Source organism: Oncorhynchus keta, chromosome 34 (assembly GCF_023373465.1).
Source record: "Oncorhynchus keta strain PuntledgeMale-10-30-2019 chromosome 34, Oket_V2, whole genome shotgun sequence".
Classification (NCBI taxonomy): domain Eukaryota; kingdom Metazoa; phylum Chordata; class Actinopteri; order Salmoniformes; family Salmonidae; genus Oncorhynchus; species Oncorhynchus keta.
In genome coordinates this window covers 57,462,892-57,484,763 of record NC_068454.1, presented here as the reverse complement: position 1 = coordinate 57,484,763, position 21,872 = coordinate 57,462,892, and the positions used below count along the sequence as shown (strand labels likewise).

The following is a 21,872-nucleotide window of genomic DNA, read 5'->3' as shown; positions in this document are numbered from 1 at the left end:
GAGAAATGCTTGTTGAAGTTTTCGATAATCATGGATTTATCGGTGGTGACCGTGTTACCTAGCCTCAGTGCAGTGGGCAGCTGGGAGGAGGTGCTCTTGTTCTCCATGGACTTCACAGTGTCCCAGAACTTTTTGGAGTTGGAGCTACAGGATGCAAACTTCTGCCTGAAGAAGCTGGCCTTAGCTTTCCTGACTGACTGCGTGTATTGGTTCCTGACTTCCCTGAACAGTTGCATATCGCGGGGACTATTCGATGCTATTGCAGTCCGCCACAGGATGTTTTTGTGCTGGTCGAGGGCAGTCAGGTCTGGAGTGAACCAAGGGCTGTATCTGTTCTTAGTTCTGCATTTTTTGAACGGAGCATGCTTATCTAAAATGGTGAGGAAGTTACTTTTAAAGAATGACCAGGCATCCTCAACTGACGGGATGAGGTCAATGTCCTTCCAGGATACCCGGGCCAGGTCGATTAGAAAGGCCTGCTCACAGAAGTGTTTTAGGGAGCGTTTGACAGTGATGAGGGGTGGTCGTTTGACTGCGGCTCTGTAGCGGATACAGACAATGAGGCAGTGATTGCTGAGATCCTGGTTGAAAACAGCGGAGGTGTATTTGGAGGGCCAGTTGGTCAGGATGACGTCTATGAGGGTGCCCTTGTTTACAGAGTTAGGGTTGTACCTGATGGGTTCCTTGATGATTTGTGTGAGATTGAGGGCATCTAGCTTAGATTGTAGGACTGCCGGGGTGTTAAGCATATCCCAGTTTAGGTCACCTAACAGAACAAACTCTGAAGCTAGATGGGGGGCGATCAATTCACAAATGGTGTCCAGGGCACAGCTGGGAGCTGAGGGGGGTCGGTATAGCAGGCGGCAACAGTGAGAGACTTATTTCTGGAGAGAGTAATTTTCAAAATTAGTAGTTCGAACTGTTTGGGTATGGACCTGGAAAGTATGACATTACTTTGCAGGCTATCTCTGCAGTAGACTGCAACTCCTCCCCCTTTGGCAGTTCTATCTTGACGGAAGATGTTATAGTTGGGTATGGAAATCTCAGAATTTTTGGTGCCCTTCCTGAGCCAGGATTCAGACACGGCAAGGACATCAGGGTTAGCAGAGTGTGCTAAAGCAGTGAGTAAAACAAACTTAGGGAGGATGCTTCTGATGTTGACATGCATGAAACCAAGGCTTTTTCGATCACAGAAGTCAACAAATGAGGGTGCCTGGGGACATGCAGATTGCGTGTTGAAGATAAATACTTTTACTAAGAGTATTAGTATATTAGTAATTGACTGACCCGGTCTCTCCAGATCTCCTAACAGTACTATTTCCAGGGTCAATTTTAGATCAATGCTATGCATTTTCAGTCATTCCTGAACCTGATACCAGAAACAGGCTACAAATGAAACTGGCATACTTTCCTATTTATGCTATGTTTATTCCTCCACCAGTTTTGATCCTTTATATTGGGCAGATAGACCTGTTCCCTACCTCCTCTCGCTGCCACCCCCCTCCCCATTTTTGGGGCAATGCTGTAATCAATTGGTTGTACTCTTGGATTGAGCAGACCTTCCTTCCTGTACAATTCTGATAACTCCATGAAGGACATAACTCTACCATTACCATTTACATCTTTCCCATAAATACGTGTTTCCAACACAAAGGGCCTATTTTGGAAAACACATTAGCTTCCTTGTGTGGACTTCTTCTTATTTTTCTAATGACGCTGTTTACTTACACTGTATTAGCCCTATTCATCCCTGTCATAATACGAGACTGAAACATCATTCATTTCTGTTTGTTCCACCAGAGTTCTAAAGACCAGAAATGCTTGGTATGTTGGTTAATTATTCTCATGAGGGAATAAATAGTGAAACCAGTGCTAATCCTGTATCCACTGTCCTTGGCCCAGTTAAATACAGTCGCGTCCTTTGTTCTCGTTTCTGCTAACAGCTTCTATCACATTTGTCAAACCACTTCATTTTTTTTGTTGTGTTACAGCCTGAATTTAAAATCGATTCAATTTAGAGTTTTTTGTCATTGGCCTGCAAATGTCAAAGTCATATTATGTTTTTCCATATTTTTTTTATTTTTTTTTACAAATGAATTACAAATGAAAAGCTGAAATGTCTTGAGTAAATAAGTATTCAACTCCTTTGTTATGGCAAAGGAGTTCTTAACTACACTTTGGATGGTGTATTAATACACCCAGTCACTACAAAGATACAGTTGCCGGAGAGGAAGGAAACTGATCAGAGATTTCACCACAAGGCCAATGATGACGTTAAAACAGTTCCAGAGTTGAATGGCTGTGATAGGAGAAAACTGAGGATGGACCAACAACATTGTAGTTACTCCACAATATTAACCTAATTGACATAAGGAAAAGAATGAAGCTACATAATCAAAATATATACAATTTAAATGCATCCTGTTTGTGACAAGGCTCTAAAGTACACCTAGTCTCTGGATGAAATTATCCTCAGGCAGTCCATCCATCTAATGACTGGCCAAAACTGCTTCACAACTGTACATACAGACAGTACTATACCTTTATGTTTTGTTTCTACGGCATATAACCATTTACACAATTAGCAGACTTGTTATCATTCATATGCCATTATAGCTGAGTTTTACTCATCTTACTGTACACCTTGAATGTATGAAATTGGAACAATTCTATTGTAACAGTGATTATGTCTGTCAGGACACAGATTCAACAAAAACAATTCAGAGTAGTTTGACAAGTGTAGCACAGTAAAAATGGCAGCCATTTGGCAGCCGAGTGGCGCAGCGGTTTAAGGCAGTCCCCTAGGGCAGTGCACAATTGGCCCGGGTTTGGTCGGGGTAGGCTGTCATTGTAAATAAGAATTTGTTTTTACCTGACTTGTCTAGTTAAATAAAATAAAAACATTACATTCACCTGTGGACTCCTAAATTAGCTTTCAGGAAAAGGCTAGTCATGTTAATGGAGACTCATATTTAATCTTGTGCTCTGCAAATTGAATCCAGATGTATGAAATTTGGGCAGTTTTGGGAATCTGAACCATAGCAATGCCAGCAATGGAACAATAACCAACTACCTGAGACAGACTTCCCTGGCGAAAAAAACTACATAGACCATCCTAAATGTCAAGCTGGTCTATGCTGGTTCATAATGGTCTATGCTGGTCAAGCTGGCCGACCAGCTGGTCAAGCTGGTGATGCTGGTGACCAGCTCATGCTGATATGCTGGTGACCAGTTTATGCTGGCATGCTGGTGACAAAGCTGGTTCATGCTGGTCTATGCTGGTCGAGCTAGTCTTGCAAAACCTTGCCCTCCATGACCAAGGCCCTTCTCACCCGATTGCTCAGTTTTGGCCGGGCGGACAGCTCTAGGAAGAGTCTTGGTGGTTCCAAACTTCTTCCATTTAAGAATGATGGTGGCCACTGTGTTCTTGATGGAGGCCAATGCTGCAGGCATTTTTTGGGACCCTCCCCCAGATCTGTGTCTTGACAAAAATCAGGGAGGCAGGTAGCCTAGTGGTTAGAGCATTGGACCAGTAACCGAAAGGTTCCTGGATTGAATCCCCGAGCTGACAAGGTAAAAATCTGCTGTTCTGCTCCTGAACAATGCACTTAACCCACTGTTCCCCTGTAGGCTGTCATTGTAAATTAGATTTTGGTCTTAATTGACTTGCCTAGTTACATAAAGAATAAATAAATAATGAATTACAAAAAAAGATCCTGTCTTGGAGCTGTAAATTGTAGAAACATCTGAAAGATGATCAATGGAAACAGGAAGCACCTGAGCTCAATTTTGAGTCTCATAGCAAAGGGTTTGAATACTTATGTAAATAAGGTATTTCTGTTATTTGTTTTTAATAAATTTGCAAACACATTTCTAAAAACCTGTTTTTGCTTTGTCATTATGGGTGTAGATTGTGCGTAGATTGATGAGGGACAAAATACATGTGGAAAAATGAAGGGGTCTGAATACTTTCCGAATGCTCTGTGTGTAATGTACTGTTTTAAATAATTAAGCACTTTGATGATGGTTTATGCTAGTGCAGACCCAGTTGCGGTCTAAATTGTTTTCTGATTAAACTAACAGTTTGGGAGCATTACCAGGGTCTAGGTTTCATTTCTGTGCTACATTTCTTGATATGTAATGGCAAAGAACTGCATCAATTAAGATGATCGTAAATCTGTGTGTCAACTTTACGTGTCATATGTCTGCTCAGTAAATTTGGATTGTTGATTTTAATGACACGGTCGATAAAATCTTAGATCAGATGGCACCTTCTTGGGTTCCGACCCTTGTCTCCTTTGAGCACTGACACGGAGCGGTGGGGTCTGAGGAGGCCCGAGCCCTCAGGTCCCTGGAAATATCTAGAAGGTGATAAGAGGTTCTGAACAGCTGGGTGACAGCCCCTCTGGAGTCAGTCTGGAGTCACGGGCAGCTGCCCCCCACAAACGGTTTCATCCTCTCAACCCAACCTCAGGTCAGCCCAGGCCTGTCTTTCAAATAAGAGGGGACGAAGAGACTGAGAGAGACATGGAGCCCGACTTGGTAAAGTGTGAGATGTCCAGACTGATTGTGGACTACGATAGGACTGGCCAGATGGTAGAGACATCGCATATCAATTTACTGGACTCATTATGAATAAATGTGACATCTAACTAACACTACCATCCTGAAATATAAAGATTGTTAACACATTTGATGGCGGACTGTGGCTTTAGGGATTTTCAACTGAAATGTTGAAATGTACTTTCCTACACACTGGCATTTTATATTCTTGAAGTCGCTAATTCTAGCCTTGTGGCATCCTTCAATGCATCGCAAACAACAACAACAGATCGGACAAGCATAATCAAATGCAGTTTGGGGGCTGAATAGTATTGACAGTCAACAGAGGGTAATGGACATTGAACTGTTGTTTCATTTATTTGTTTTCTCTTAATAATTTGTATGGGACATTGCGAAATCTATGGATTTCCCCACCTAAATCAGGACAATCAATAAACTCCTTAAATTCGTCTAACCTTGGTTAGAAAGGTTAAAGGCCTCTGTACTTAGGTGAAAAATTAGACCTTTTTGCGTCCTCAACTCAAATCCTTTAAATCCAATCTAAATTCACAGGCCTCTTCTTTGAAGCTGACCTTTCTGGGATCGTTTGTAGCTGGGTAGTTGGAAGACGCGCACATAAAAAAGGCCTGTAATTGAATAGCAGTGCTTTGTAGAGCGTGGAACAGGTGCCATGGTTGTGTCAGCGTGGAGTAGGAAAGTGAGTAGAGGCTGGATTTGGGAGTTGACGTGGGATATGACGATAGCATGGCGTCTTGGCTCCAACCAACCCCGTCTCCCCGCACCGCTGTTACCGGGCAGGAAACGGCGAAAGTGTGCACCACTACGTGCTCTATGTATCACTGCTCTGTGCATCACATACATAGTCTGAGCATTACAGAGATTTTGATCTGAATCTTGAAAATGTTGTTTAAATAAATTCAATAAATAAATCTACAATGCCTTCATGTCATCACAATGCTTCGGAGTTCAATAATCGACACATGACCAGCTGTAGTGTTAAACTGTAGATCCCTCCACACTGTGGTAACCATTAACAGATGGTCAAAAGGCTTTATAACAATATCATGCAAAGCCACTGGCACGGAGACACAGAGAAAATAGTAAAGTTCAGAAGTGCTTCTGAGAAAACATGTCTGTTTCAGACTGCATGGCCATTTGTGATATTTGTGCTCCACACAGCGATGTTGGGAAATCACACAGCCTGCCAAACACGTCACTTTCTATTTCAAGTGTGCCCTTGATCCCTAGTAAGGTATTGGTTATTCATTGGTCTCAATCAGTAGAGTTTAGATTTTGTTTCTCTTTGAGGTTCACATTAGGTGTTGGTTGAGTCTGTGCTTGTCGTCGATAAGCATCTCCTGCTTCAGTATCTTATGTTATTCTTCACTATGAAACTACACTGTCTGTGGACCCCTGCAGATGAGGGCGGTTTTCTGGAAGTTAGATTGGATATTGTAAAGACCTGTGTGTCCTGACCTGTCAGTTAGGGAGAAAACGGCTCCAACAGGTGGGCAGTATGTGGGGGAGTGAGACCTCGTTTATCCAGGCACAGATGGAGAAAGTGGTGTCAGATGGGTCGGCCAAAAATAAACCTCCCTGCTGTCTGTACACTCGTGGGTTATACCAATTCTGTGGGTCACAGTCCAGGGCTAATAGGGTAGGTGGGGAAGTCCATGAGGGGCGTGACTCAGGGGGCAACTATTCAACTGTAAGTGTTAATGCAAAACCACTCTTTAGTTCACAGACATACACACAAACACACACCGACAATGTGGCCTGTGTTTGGAATGGGCTGTTCAGTCGAAGAGAACCCAAATATCATTGGAATCGATATATATCACTGGATAACTATTAATTCATTCACAATAAAGACAAATCTTTCTCTATTTATGTCTTCAAATGTGAAGAACTCGTAAAATACTTCACAGCAGCCCTGAACCATAGACTGTGCTCTGAACACATGCATATTAATTCTGTCAATTGGACAGTAGTAAATCATGTAGGATATTTGTTGAGATATGAGTGCACAAAACTCATGATGGTTAAACAGAAGTGTTAACAACAGTTGAACACCTTAACACCCCCCCAACATTAAAAAAATATATATATATATATTCTTACAGAGGTACAGTGTATTCGATAAAAGTATTGCAGCTAAATTATTTCTGTGGATAAAGAGTACGATACTGGGGCCTTTTGATGACCCCCTTACAATGCGAACTTCACAAACACTGCAAAACAACCCCTGCTTGATGGAGAGACAATTCTCTTTGATACTTTAACCACTTTACAACCACTGACCCCTACTTTGCCTGCTCTCACATCTGCTCATGAGGTCAACAATGTACTGTAGGCGTTTGCTTTTGGCTTCCTGCTTTAAATTAATCAAATAAGCTCTCAGATAGCACTATTTGTTTTGAGATGGATTTGTGCCACACATTTGGTTATAGAAATTTGTCTTTGCCATGCAAAATAGGTTCATCATCGCTGTCCAAGTTTCTGGCACAAGTGGAAGGCTGTTTCAAGGTTTAAACCTTCAAAGGCCTCTACTTTTCTTTTTATCTTTCATGAGGTTTTTGGGACCAGGGCCCATATTCCCAAAGCATCTCAGAGTAGGAGTGCTGATGTAGGATGAATTTTACATTCAAAATCACAATGAGTAACATTACATGGACAGGGGGATCTGAACCTAGATCTGCACTACCACTCTGAGAGGATTCATGAATACAGGCCCCCTACTCTTTAAATATTGATGACGACATGCCACACATTCCAGGAACGCTACACTAAGCTTCACAAGGAGCTTCGTGTCATTTTGTCGTCAGATACGTTTTTCTCTTTCACTCAATGCGGTTGTCCTACAATGAGTTTTCCTACTTGACAGAACAAGTATTACACAGTAGAAAACAGGACTTAAAGACAAACGCAGGAACTGTCTTTAGGTGATTTGCCAGCAGGCACTGTTATATCTTGAGAACAAAGCTATCGCTACGAGTGGAAAAGTCTAACTTCCCTTTGCTAGTTACAGTGGTGTAAAAAAAATTATTTCATTTTATTAACCTTTATTTAACTAGACAAGTCAGTTCAGAACAAATTCCTATTTACAATGACGGCCTACCAAAAGGGACAGAGGCCTGGGATTAAAAATGTAAAATAAAAACATAAGAAAATATAGAACAAAACACACATCACAACAAGAGAGACAACGCAACACTACATAGAGACCTAAGACAACAACATAGCAAGGCAGCAACACATGACAACACAGCATGGTAGCAACACAACATAACAACAACATGGTAGCAACACAACATGGTAGCAGCACAAAACATGGTACAAACATTATTGGGCACAGACAACAGCACAAAGGGCAAGACGGTAGAGACAACAATGCATCACACAAAGCAGCCACAACTGTCAGTAAGAGTGTCCATGATTGAGTCTTTGAATGAAGAGATTGAGACAAAACTGTCCGGTTTGAGTGTTTGTTGTAGCTCGTTCCAGTCGCTAGTTGCCGCAAGCTGAAAAGAGGAGCGACCCAGGAATGTGTGTGCTTTGGGGACCTTTAACAGAATGTGACTGGCAGAACAGGTGTTGTATGTGGAGGATGAGGGCTGCAGTAGATATCTCAGATAGGGGGGAGTGAGGCCTAAGACGGTTTAATAAATAAGCATCAACCAGTGGGTCTTGCGACGGGTATACATAGATGACGAGTTTAGAGAGGAGTATTGAGTGCAGTGATGTGTCCTATAAGGAGCTTTGGTAGCAAATCTGATGGCCAAGTGGTAAAGAACATCTAGCCGCTCGAGAGCACCCTTACATGCCGACCTATAAATTACGTCTCCGTAATCTAGCATGGGTAGGATGGTCATCTGAATCAGGGTTAGTTCGGCAGCTGGGGTGAAAGAGGAGCGATTATGATAGAGGAAACCAAGTATAGATTTAACTATAGATTTAGCTTTGATATGTGCTTAGAGAAGGACAGTTTATAAACTAGCCATACTCCCAAGTACTTGGTAGTAATAACACCTGTGGGTTCTTCTCACCACGTGACCTTTGTTTTGGAGGTGTTCGGAACAAGGTTAAGGACAGAGAAAGCTTGTTGGACACTAAGAAAGCTTTGTTGTAGAGCATTTAACACTGTTGTAGAGCATTTAGCACCAAATCCGGGGAGGGTCAAGCTGAGTATAAGACTTTATCATCTGCATATAAATGAATGAGAGAGCTTCCTACTGCTTGAGCTATGTTGTAGATGTAAATATAGAAGAGCGGGGGCCAAGGATCAATCCTTGGGGTACTACCTTGGTGACAGGCAGTGGCTGAGACAGCACATTTTCTGACTTTATACACTGCACTCTTTGAGGGAGGTGGTTAGCAAACCAGGCCAAAGACCCCTCAGAGACACCAATACTGCTTAGCAGGCCCACAAGTATGGAATGGTCCACTGTATCAAAAGCTTTGGCTAAGTCAATATAAATAGCAGCACAATATTGCTTAGAATCAAAGGCAATGGTGACATCATTGAGGACCTTTAAGTTTGCAGTGACACATCCATAACCTGAGGGGAAACCAAATTGCATACCATAGAATACTATAGACATCAAGAAAGCCAGTCAGTTGATTATTGACAAGTTTTTCCAACACTTTTGATAAACAGGAAAAAATAGAAATAGGCATACAACTGTTTGGATCAGCTTGATCTCCCCCTTTAAAAAAAGGATGAACTGTGGCTCCCTTCCAAGCAATGGGAACCTCCCCAGAAAGGAGAGACAAGTTAAAAAGGTTGGAGATGGGCTTGGCAATGATAGGGGGAAGCAAACTTAAAGAAGAAAGGGTCTAACCCATCTGACCCAGATGGTTATTTGAGGTCAAGTTTAAGGAGCTCCTTTAGTACCTCGGACTCAGTTACTACCTGCAGGGAGAAACATTGTAGCGGGGCAGGGGAAAAAGAGGGAGAAGCATTGGGGATAGTCGCATTAGAAGGGGTGGGAGATGAGGAAATGTTGGACGGGAAAGGAGGCATGGCTGAGTCAAATAGGAATCCTGACTTAACGAGGTGGTGATTAAAGAGCTCAGCCATGTGCTTCTTGTCAGAAACAACCACATCATCAACATTAAGGGACATGGGCAGCTGTGAGGAGTAGGGTTTATTCTCTAGGTATTTAACTATTTTCCAGAACGTCTTGGGCTTAGACCCACAGGGAGAGAACTGCTCCTTAAAGTAACTAACTTTGGCCTTCCGGATAGCCTGAGTGCACTTATTTCTCATGTGCCTAAACAATAGCCACTCAGCCTGATTATGCGTGTGCCGAGGCTTTTGCCAAATGCAATTCTTGAGGTGGAGTAACTCTGCGAGATCATTGTCGAACCAGGGGCTGAACCTGTTTTTAATGATCATTTTCTTTATTGGGGGTGTGTTTGTTAACAGTATCACTGAAAATATAAAAACGAAGGTCCAAGCATCTTCAACAGAGGGGATCAAGATGATTCTATACCATTTTTAAAAAGTAACCATTCCACAAGCTTCCCACTATGAGTTGGGTACATTTTGGCCCATTCCTCCTGACAGAGCTGGTGTAACTGAGTCAGGTTTGTAGGCCTCCTTGCTCGCACATGCTTTTTCAGTTGTGCCCACACATTTTCTATAGGATTGAGGTCAGGGCTCATGATGCCATCTATTTTGTGAAGTGCACCAGTCCCTCCTGCAGCAAATCACCCCCACAACATGATGCTGCCACCCCTGTACTTCAAGGTTGGGATGGTGTTCTTCGGCTTGCAAGCCTCCCCCTTTTTCTTCCTAACATAAAGATGGCCATTATGGCCAAACAGTTCTATTTTTGTTTCACTAGACCAGAGGACATTTCTCCAAAAAGTACAATCTTTGTCCCCATGTCCAGTTGCAAACCGTAGGCTTTTTTATGGCGGTTTTGGAGCAGTGGCTTCTTCCTTGCTGAGCGGCCTGTCAGGTTATGTCGATATAGGACTCGTTTTACTGTGGATATAGATACTTTTGTATCTATTTCCTCTGCATCTGGACCCAGTTTCAGAGAAGAGACCAGACAAGGAATCAGTGGTTAAGGATAAACATAACACTTTACTGAGAAACGGTAACGGAAGGATCACAGTATCACTGGTAAAACAACAAACATTAAGTATCGAAAACTCACTCAGAAGTCAATCGCACACGGCACATATTTCAAGCTTCAGCAAAGGACAACCGAAAACACACTTCTTTTAACAGAGAAATAATAATAAGTAAATAGGACACCTGGGTGTGGTTAATCTCTTGAGCACGGTCTCTGCCACCCTCCGGTTGACATGTGACATGTGGAACCATGACATCTGCCTCCACTGCCTCTGATCTGGCAAACTCAATAACACAAATACTTTATTTGTAAATGATGTCTGAGTGTTGGAGTGTGCCCCTGGCTATCGGTCAATTTAAAAAACAAGAACACTTGTCAAGGATGTGTATGGGAGGCGAAGTCGGGTGCTTGAGAGCAGAGTGTAGTGAACAGGCACACTTTATTTCCGTTCCAAAAATTTCAGCACATAAAAACAATAACGTAAAGCGCCTGACAATAATCCACATAACAAACAAACAATTACAAACCAAGACAATTGAGGGGAACAGAGGACTAAATACATACAGTAATTATGGAATGAAAACCAGGTGTGTAATGGAACAAGACAAAACCAATGGAATATGAGAAATGGAGCGGCGATGGCTAGAAAGCCGGTGACGTCGATCGCCGCCCGAACAAGGAGAGGAGCCGACTTCGGTGGAAGTCGTGACAACACTGTGCTGTCTGGTTTCTTTAATATAGCATAAACTTTTGCTTATGATACTTAAATATATTTGAGCAATTCAATGTAGTTTTTAGACTTATCTTTAAAAACAAATATTGTTTTACTTTTACTCAAGTAGTATTTTACTGGGTGATATTCACTTTTACTTTAGTCATTTTTTAAATTATTAATGTGTCTTTACTTTTGCTCAGGTATGACAATTGGGTAATTATTCCACCACTAGCTAGTTAATATTTGGGTATTGTCTTCTAGTTGTGTCTACGCGAGGGTTTATTTTTAGGTTACTTGTGGGTCACTTGTAGGCTTACCTCTGGAAAACTGTAGGCATACACGGCATTGGAAAAATTATTACTATGTACATTCTATCTGGTCTACGTCAAGATAAAAAGCTAAGATTAAAAGGATGTGTCCCCTGGTAATATACGTCAATAGTTGGGCTTGTGGTTCTTGCAATTTGAATGGGCTCAATACTACTCAACAGAACTTTGCCTAAGGACTTGTTAGTTCGCTGTCTTTTCGAGACTGTTAGCTTGATACATCCTAACATATGTGCCAATATTTGCCATGTAATTACACAGCTCAAGGCGATGTCACTGTAACCCCAGGACCTGAACTGTCAGTGCATCCATTCGGTCCAAGCACTCAGGTCTGTTGATAAATTAATATGTCGATCACGTAACGGTAGATATTGAAAGATTTGTGCAAGGTTTCATGCCACCGTCATCATTTCAGTCTTCATCATCATCCTCCTGTCCAATTTATGCCAGGACAGAAATAACTTGCTGTAGTATAGCGACAAATTATGGAACATGTCTATAAGACCTCTCGCCTGCCTTAGATTCTTTCTTATACTGCGCTGTAGTGACTGCAAAAAATGTAACAACTGTGGTGGACTTTGTTACAGTGTAACACGCAGTTGCGGAAGAAGTAGAAAACATTTTGCTAGTGTAACTATACTGAACAAGAATATAAACGCAACATGTAGCAATTTCAAATATTTTACAGTTCATGTAAGGAAATCAGTCAATTTAAATGAATTCATTAAGCTCTAATCTATGGATTTCAAATAACAGGGAACACAGATATTGTCACGGTCGTCCTCCTCTCCATCTGAAGAGGAGAGGCGAGAAGGATCGGAGGACCAAAATGCAGCGTGGTATGTGTTCATGATGAGTATTTAATAAAAGAAAGCACTGAACACAAAAACAATAAACGACCGTGAAGCTATAAATGAGACCTGTGCTGACACAAGCAACTAACATAGACAATCACCCACAAACAAACCGTGCAACCCAGGCTACAACTAATGACACCTGCCTCTGATTGAGAACCACACTCGGCCGAAACATACAAATCCCCAAATCATAGAAAAACAAACATAGACTGCCCACCCCAACTCACACCCTGACCATACTAAATAAATACAAAACAAAGGAAACAAAGGTCAGAACGTGACAGATATGCATCTGTTGGTCACATATATCTTTAAAAAAAGGTAGGGGCATGGATCAGAAAACCAGTCAGTATCGGGTGTGACCACCATTTGCCTCATTCAGCACAACACATCTCCTTCGCATAGAGTTGATCAGGCTGTTAATTGTGGTCTGTGGAATGTTGTCCCATTCCTTTTCAATGGATGTGCGAAGTTGATGGATATTGGCGGGAACTGGAACATGCTGTCGTACACATTGATCCAGAGCATCCCTAACGTGCTCAATGGGTGACATGACTGGTGAGTATGCAGGCCATGGAAGAACGGACATTTGTGTACTGATCCATACGACATGGGGGCGTGCATTATTATGCTGAAACATGAGGTGATGGCGGTGGATGAATGGCATGACAATGGGCCTCAGGATCTTGTCACGGTATCTCTGTGCATTCAAATTGCCCTCGATAAAATGCACTTGTGTTCATTGTCCATAGCTTATGCCTGCCCATACCATAACCACACCAGCCACCATGGGGCACTCTGTTCACAATGCAAACCGCTCGCCCACACAACGCCATACACGTGGTCTGCGGTTGTGAGACCGGTTGGATGTATGGCCAAATTCTCTAAAACAACGTTGGGGGCGTCTTATGATAGAGAAATTACCATTACATTATCTGGCAACAGCTCTGGTGGACATTCCTGCAGTCAGCATACCAATTGCACACTCCCTCAAAACTTGAGACATCTGTGGCATTGTGTCCCCGGCAAGAAGTGCACTTGTGTAATGATCACGCTGTTTAATCAGCTTCTTGATATGCCACACCTGTCAAGTGGATGGAATATTTTGGCAAAGGAGAAACGCTCCCTAACAGGGATGTAAACAAGTTTGTGCACAATATTTGAGAGAAAATAACCTCTCTTTTTGTTTTGCATATGGAACATTTCTGTAATATTTTATTTCAGCTCATGCAACATGGGACCAACACTTTACATGACGCATTTACATTTTTGTTCTGTGTACGTTTGACCGGGGGATACCAGGAAGGAAATTTGACCTGTGTGCGTGCGTGCACCGAGCACAAGTCACACCCCCTGCTGCGCTGCGAAGGAAGGCTCTACTGTAGCCAGTACTATAGCTTCATATTGTATGCGTTCTCGGAGAATTTCTCCACTTTTGAATTCATTCCTCGTGAGCGCACAGTGCAGTGTCGCATTACAACTGCTCTAGCTATTTAATGTGACATGAATACGAAACCGATCTGATGAAAGGCTTGTTGAACGAGCTGATAAACGTCATCCCCGCACATTTTTCGGTCAATACGATGCTTGACACGCAGTAGTCAAAGTTAGCTCATCTGGCCTGTTTATTCGGATTGCAACCTATCATCTAAAATTATTTGGTTGATAGTGTGACAGCAACGGATCCTCCGCCTGCTGTCACCCAAGAAGCTATACGACCCGGACCCGCCAGAGGAGCGTGAAAAAAACAAACATCGGAGGTAAGCTATAGCCTGTCTGTCCTTGCTCTAGTGTGTCCTTGTATCCCCGCCAGCTACTATACATGATATAATGTATCACATATTAGGTTATTCTCATGGCACGATACAGTGTCGTTACTATTATATAGACTAACGTCTCGGTAGCAATGTTTGCATTTCTCTGAGATTTCTTTGACACCATTTCTCAAGCTACAGAAAGTCGACAGCTCGATGTCACTCTAAATTGCATTCCTTGTTGTCGATTGATTGATCAGCAACGCTAGAGCTTCAGGTCAGTCAGCCAGTGAAGTGTTCAGCTTTTTTCTTCCATAAATGCATCAGTTGCATAGTGCAAACCCAAGTCATTGTTCACCCCTCAATTATAATTTCAAATGATTTATGAGCAAAAAAAAAAAAAATGGGACAGAGTTGATTGTGCCACCCTTGGCAGAAGTAATCGCTACATCATATCATATATCCTGTTGCAGTGTGCTCTAGGATCCTGCCTTATTGTTCCCTTAAAGCAAATAATATCTTGTTCAAATGTACACAGGAGAAAGGCGTAACCACATCCCCACCGGTATCCCGGCACAGGTCCTTATAACAAAGAAGCTGTGCTGTACTGTCGCTTTTCTAAATATGTTTTTTTACTAAGAATAACTTTTCTATTTGCTTATTCACGGGGATCATTGTAAAGCAATGGGAGTTTACAGTAATCGGCCTTGTGATCTTTCACAGTATGTATGCTCTGTTGTTGACTAGCCTACAGTTGATGCTGTGAATTCTGTATGGTGTACATTTGAGGATACCCCTGTAACTGGCACTCCAGTGTCGGGGTGTTGAATCGACAAGGGTGTTGTATCAACACTTGCCTCTTCACAGGATTCACAATTTACGTGTCATTTCTTTTCAGACAGTCCAAAATGTTCACAGGAGAAGTCGACAATTTGATATGGAGTTTTTGACACGGCTAACTCTGGGGTAACGTCACTTGTGTGTGACTGTCATGACTTTGGCCCCGGTAGAATTGCTAACACTGAAAGTTGACCAAATGCACAGGATATCTACAGCTTTAGCCTACATTTGAATGAAAATATCTGTCAATAGGCAAGACCTAACATATACATAATCTCACCACATTGCTGAAATAAGGAATGATAGCTTGCCATTTGCCATGCTGTTCACAACGGACCAAAATAGAGAGGACCTTTAGCTGTTGAGTTCCATCTTGATAGCAACAAGTTAAGACTCATATCCTCACGATTTGAGGATGCCTCAGTAATTTTCTACTATGTATTTTCAGGACAACAGTTGTGTAAATCAAAAGCTCACATAGCTACACATTAACGTTTTCGCCTACTTACAGCAGCCCAAGAAATAAACATACTGATTATAGTGCTGACTGAGGAGTTTTTTTTTATTTTTAAGAAGTCTCAAGTAGCAACAAAGAGTGATTATATGTACCACACATGAATCCTACTCCGTTGGTGGGAGTGGATGTGAACTCGCTGTGGCAGTTGTACCCAACAGAGAGACTGTCTCACGTAGACAGACACTGAACTTTTAGTGAGACCACACTGCTATGGGGCGCTGTATTTTCTCACTCTGAGAAAACAAAGCACATAGCCTAGCTGTAAAAGCTACTTTTCTCAGCCTTTCAGTTACCGGGTGAGTCTTTTTTGGTATGGTTTTAGTGATTTGTTGTTGCATTGTCCGATTCAACGTTGGTTTGTCAACTTTGGTCGGTGTTGAGTTTGCTGCAGAAAATCACAATGAAGCGGCCGTGGTTGAATTCATTCTTATTTGAGAGTGCCATTGTTAATAGGCCTAAATCAAGTTACAATGGGCTTATTTGGTAATAAGGTAACTTTAAGAAACATAATAATTATCCTCTGATCTGGACTTTCGCAGCAGATTCTGCTTGGCAATCCATGAACTGCCTCTATAAAGCCATATCTTGAGGGAAAACTCTGACACCCTGACAATGATGCCCATATTTCTGGTCCATTTTGTTTACCAAAGACAACATCAGTGACAGTTGCTGTGGCGAGTGTCATCTCAGTGGTCCATATAGATGCCAAATGTGATTCCAGCTGCTTCTGAGGCATCCGGGTCTTAATGATAGTGTAGTTGATTGAGTAGAGTGTGTCTGTTTATACTCTTGCTGCTGTATCGAGTTGCCCAACCATTGTTCGGGAACAACTTTTTTGCCCTTAAATGAACAGGTGACCGGGTTTGAGCAACTGTCACTCTTTGCACGAGGGGCCCTGTGGGTGTGTTTGTGTGTCTGTCAGTAGAGGGTACATAATTAGTGTAGATGCTTGTCACAGCCTTTTGGAAGTTTAAATCCTAGTGATTAGGCTGGGGAGCACACTCTGTTAGGAAGAGACAGGCAGCTGCCCCTAGTTATCAGTTGGAAGTGGGTCACTGTTCTCTGACTGAAATGGACCCACGATTCATCACACTTTACAGACACAAATTACTTATTAAGTTACAGTTAACTACACCTGGAATGGGCTACACATATCCTTGCCGTTTTACCAGTAGGATAAACCAGTCACACACAATTCAGGGGAGCATCTATTTAAGTTAAATATGATGATACATGATTTAATAGTTACCTCGTGAATGCCCAGTTTGCCCAGTTTTAGCCCCTGCAATTCGCCACACGGTTTTACCAGTAAGATAAACCAGTCACACAAAATGAAGTGAAGGAAGTGATTATACTCTAGTTACCTAGTGGATGAATGCAAAAGTTATGGCCCTCATCCTGTTTAGTTTCATTTCACAGGCGTTTGAGAGCTTTCAGAAAGGTTTATTCTCAGCCATATGAAACCAGTCCTGAGAAAAACAGATGTTTTTCTTGTTTGTTTAATGAGTTTTAAACAGATTCTTGGTATTACAGTATATGCAGTTACACAGCTATAGTCTACAGCTAATACATCAACTGTGACTAGGTGATAAAGGTCTTCTGCAGAGAGTACTTAGCAAAATGTCTAATTTCATAATATGCCATACCATCTGTTGACCAGGGTTTAGTTTCCCTTTTTTTTTCCCCAGAATGTGGATACGGGAGCACGCTCTGAAATGCCAGTCATGAAATGTGCCCGGTAGGCAAAAAAGTATATTCCAGTGCATTCAGGAAATTAGCCCCGGAAGCCAAAAATAACAAGCGCAGCCTGCAATGAAGAAAAACGAGGGAAGGAGCACCATAGAGGAGTAGCAGGAGGAGGGATCCATTTCAATACTCACTAAAATAGTAGCAGGGATATACTCTATGACTAGCATGTGCTGCTAGATGCCGGTGCACTGTTTATGAAGTCCTCCCAATGTTTAGTCTGCAATTTCCTCCTCACGGCATTCAAAATGAAAAATAAATGTTTTGATCCCTGCTCGCTTAGACCGAAGATCATATGCCATGGTGAGTGTCCATAGACTGAATCATCTGCGGGATCATATGAATCACTCTCAGAATATAGCCAGAATCCCCTTATTAAGGAATCGTATTTACCCTCCACAGGGGTAAGGAACATGTTTGGCACTGATTGTGCTATTGAAGAATGGACATTCTCTGGCCACTGATTGGTAGTTGCTTAAGGCCCAATAATCAGATAATCTTCTCAACTCTCATGAGCCAATCCACTTGCTGGTCTGGCACCATATGACGTTATCCTTTCAATTAGTTTATTTTGAAGAGTGTTTTTCACACATTGTTGACATTCAAGGTGAGCCAGAGTGACCTCTTCTTTATTGGCAGCCTAGTTGTTCAGTCTGTGAATCTTATACAGCTCTCCAGTCATGTCTTGTAACTTTGTATAATCAAATCAAAGTTTATTGGTCACGTACACGTATTTGCAGATGTTATCGCAGGTGCAGCACCAACATTGCATGTAATAATACCTAGCAATATGAAACTATACGCACATAATCCAAAAATCTAATCAAATTTATTTGTCACATACACATGCTTAGCAGATGTTAATGCGAGTGTAGCGAAATGCTTGTGCTTCTACTTCCGACAATGCAGTAATAACCAACGAGTAATCTAGCTAACAATTCCACAACTACTACTTTATACACACACAAGTGTAAAGGGATAAAGAATATGTACATAAAGATATATGAATGAGTGATGGTACAGAACAGCATAGGCAAGATGCAGTAGATGGTATCGAGTACAGTATATAGATATGAGATGAGTATGTAAACAAAGTGGCATAGTTTAAAGTGGCTAGCGATACATGTATTACATAAATATGCAGTAGATGATATAGAGTACAGTATATACATATACTGTACATATGAGATGAGTAATGTAGGGTATGTAAACATTATATTAAGTAGCATTGTTTAAAGTGGCTAGTGATATATTTTACATCAATTCCCATTATTAAAGTGGCTGGAGTTGAGTCAGTGTGTTGGCAGCAGCCACTCAATGTTAGTGGTGGCTGTTTAACAGTCTGATGGCCTTGAGATAGAAGCTGTTTTTCAGTCTCTCAGTCCCTGCTTTGATGCACCTGTACTGACCTCACCTTCTGGATGATAGCGGGGTGAACAGGCAGTGGCTCAGGTGGTTGTTGTCCTTGATGATCTTTATGGCCTTCCTGTGACATCGGGGGGTCTGGGTGTCCTGGAGGGCAGGTAGTTTGCCCCTGGTGATGCGTTGTGCAGACCTCACTACCCTCTGGAGAGCGTTACGGTTGTGGGCGGAGCAGTTGCTATACCAGGCGGTGATACAGCCCGACAGGATGCTCTCGATTGTGCATCTGTAGAAGTTTGAGTGATTTCGGTGACAAGCCAAATTTCTTCAGCCTCCTGTGGTTGAAGAGGCGCTGCTGGGCCTTCTTCACGATGCTGTCTGTGTGGGTGGACCAATTCAGTTTGTCTGTGATGTGTACGCCGAGGAACTTAACTTACTACCCTCTCCACTACTGTCCCATCGATGTGGATAGGGGGGTGCTCCCTCTGCTGTTTCCTGAAGTCCACAATCATCTCCAAAGTTTTGTTGACGTTGAGTGTGAGGTTATTTTCCTGACACCACACTCCGAGGGCCCTCACCTCCTCCCTGTAGGCCGTCTCGTCGTTGTTGATAATCAAGCCTACCACTGTAGTGTCGTCCGTAAACTTGATGATTGAGTTGAAGGCGTGCATGGCCACACAGTCGTGGGTGAACAGGGAGTACAGGAGAGGGCTCAGAACGCACCCTTGTGGGGCCCCAGTGTTGAGGATCAGCGGGGTGGAGATGTTGTTACCTACCCTCACCACCTGGGGGCAGCCTGTCAGGAAGTCCAGTACCCAGTTGCACAGGGCGGGGTTGAGACCCAGGGTCTCGAGCTTGATAACGAGTTTGAAGTGTACTATGGTGTTAAATGCTGAGCTGTAGTCGATGAACAGCATTCTCACATAGGTATTCCTCTTGTCCAGATGGGTTAGGGCAGTGTGCAGTGTGGTTGAGATTGCATTGTCTGTGGACCTATTTGGGTGGTAAGCAAATTGGAGTGGGTCTAGGGTGTCAGGTAGGGTGGAGGTGATATGGTCCTTGACTAGTCTCTCAAAGCACTTCATGATGACGGAAGTGAGTGCTACGGGGCGGTAGTCGTTTAGCTCAGTTACCTTAGCTTTCTTGGGAACAGGAACAATGGTGGCCCTCTTGAAGCATGTGGGAACAGCAGACTGGGATAAGGATTGATTGAAAATGTCCGTAAACACACCAGCTAGCTGGTCTGTGCATGCTCCGAGGACGTGGCTGGGGATGCCGTCTGGGCCTGCAGCCTTGCGAGGGTTAACACGTTTAAATGTCTTACTCATCTCAGCTGCAGTGAAGGAGAGAGACCGCATGTTATGGTTGCGGGCCGTGTCAGCGGCACTGTATTGTCCTCAAAGCGGGCAAAAAAGTTATTTAGTCTGCCTGGGAGCAAGACATCCTGGTCCATGACGCGGCTGGTTTTCTTTTTGTAATCCGTGATTGACTGTAGACCCTGCCACATACCCCTTGTATCTGAGCTGTTGAATTGCGACTCTACTTTGTCTCTATACTGACGCTTAGCTTGTTTAATTACCTTGCGAAGGGAATAGCTACACTGTTTGTATTCGGTCATGTTTCCAGTCACCTTGCCCTGGTTAAAAGCAGTGGTTCGCGCTTTCAGTTTCACGCGAATGCTGCCATCAATCCATCAAAAGTAAAATAAAAAAATATCCAAAATATCAGAACGAGCAATGTCAGAGTTATTGGATACGCCCATCGAGTACCGGGTCGGATCCCTCTTTGACTCCAGAACAGACTGAATTCTTTGGGGGAATTGGTTCTACAAGGTGTCGGAAACGTTCGTTGCTCAATTGATATCAAGGGACCTAAAGTGTGCCAGTACACCACTGCCACCAGCTTGTACCAGGCAGGATGCGTCCATGGACTCATGCTGCTTACGCCAAATCCTGACTCTGCCATCAGCATGATCCAACAGAAACCGTGATTCCTTGGACCAGGAAATGTTTTTCCACTCCTCAATTGTCCAGTGTTGGTGATTGGGGGCCCATTGGAGCCACATCTTCATATTTTTTCCTGGCATAGATTAGGCCCCTTGATACCAGAGGAAAGTTTCCATGCCCCAAATAATTCAGGCTGTTCTGGAGGGAAAGGGGGGTCCAACCCTGTACTAGATGGGTGTACCTAATAAACTGTATATATAATTGTGTATATAGACATGTTCGGCCCGTCATAAAGTCCAGATCCCAGTTGAACAGGGAGGGGTTCAGACCCAGGGCCCTGACCTTAGTGATGAGCTTGGAGGGAACCATAGTGTTGAAGGCTGAGCTGTTGTCTACAGCATTCCTTACGTAGGCATTTCTCTTGTCCAGGTGGGATAGGGCAGTGTAATGGCGATTTCGTCAGCCGTGGATCTGTTGGGGCAGTATGCGAATTGTAGTGGGTCTAGATTGTTGGGTAAGGTGGAGGTGATATGGTCCTTAACTAGCCTCTCAATGCACTTCATGATGACAGAAGTGAGTGCTATGGGCCGATAGTCATTTTGTTCAGTTACATTTGCTTTCTTGGGTACAGGAACAATGGCGGACACCCCACTTGCATCAAGACAACTGACTGAGAATTGGAGAGATTGAATATGTCTGTGAACACTCCAGCCAGCTGGTCTGCACATGCTCCAAGTACGCGGCTTGGGATGCTACCTGGGCCGGTAGCCTTGTGAGGGTTATCACGCTTAAATTACTTAATCACGTTGGCCACGGAGAGCGAGAGCACACCGTTCTCATGAGTGGAGGGGGTCTGTGTTGGTGTTTCAAGGTTGTTTTTCTCCAAGCAGGCTTAAAAGGTGTTTAGCTTATCCGGGAGTGATACGGTGTGTTTGTGACATGGCTAGATTTCCCTTTATAATCCGTGATTGTCTGGAGTCCCTTCCACACATGTCTTGTGTCTAAGCCATTGAATTGCAACTCCACTTTGTCCCTGTACTGTTGAATATACACTGCAGTTATGATGACCGAATAAAATTATCTTGGGAGGTAATGTGGTCTGCATTTGATGGGGAGGTATTCCAGATCAGGAGAACAAAAGGACTTGAGTTCATGTACAG

The 21,872-nt window shown here is 42.9% G+C and overlaps 1 protein-coding gene across 5 annotated transcripts in view; it reads left to right on the top strand.

The window, feature by feature from the left end:
- The window catches only part of LOC118367353 (thyroid hormone receptor-associated protein 3-like), a 70,480-nt gene that overhangs the window by 23,584 nt on the left and 25,024 nt on the right, over positions 1–21,872 (top strand). Inside the window, exon 1 of one of the 5 annotated variants that reach the window (XM_035750727.2) lies at positions 13,704–14,307. The exons of 3 other annotated variants lie outside the window; for them this stretch is intronic. Coding sequence is in view for 1 of the 2 variants with exons in the window: in XM_035750725.2 (XP_035606618.1) it covers positions 14,986–15,023 (38 nt within the window). In the remaining variant the exon portion in view is untranslated. Of the gene's footprint in view, positions 1–13,703; positions 14,308–14,970; positions 15,024–21,872 lie in introns of those variants that run through there. One more of the 5 variants, XM_035750725.2, reaches the window with a different exon arrangement.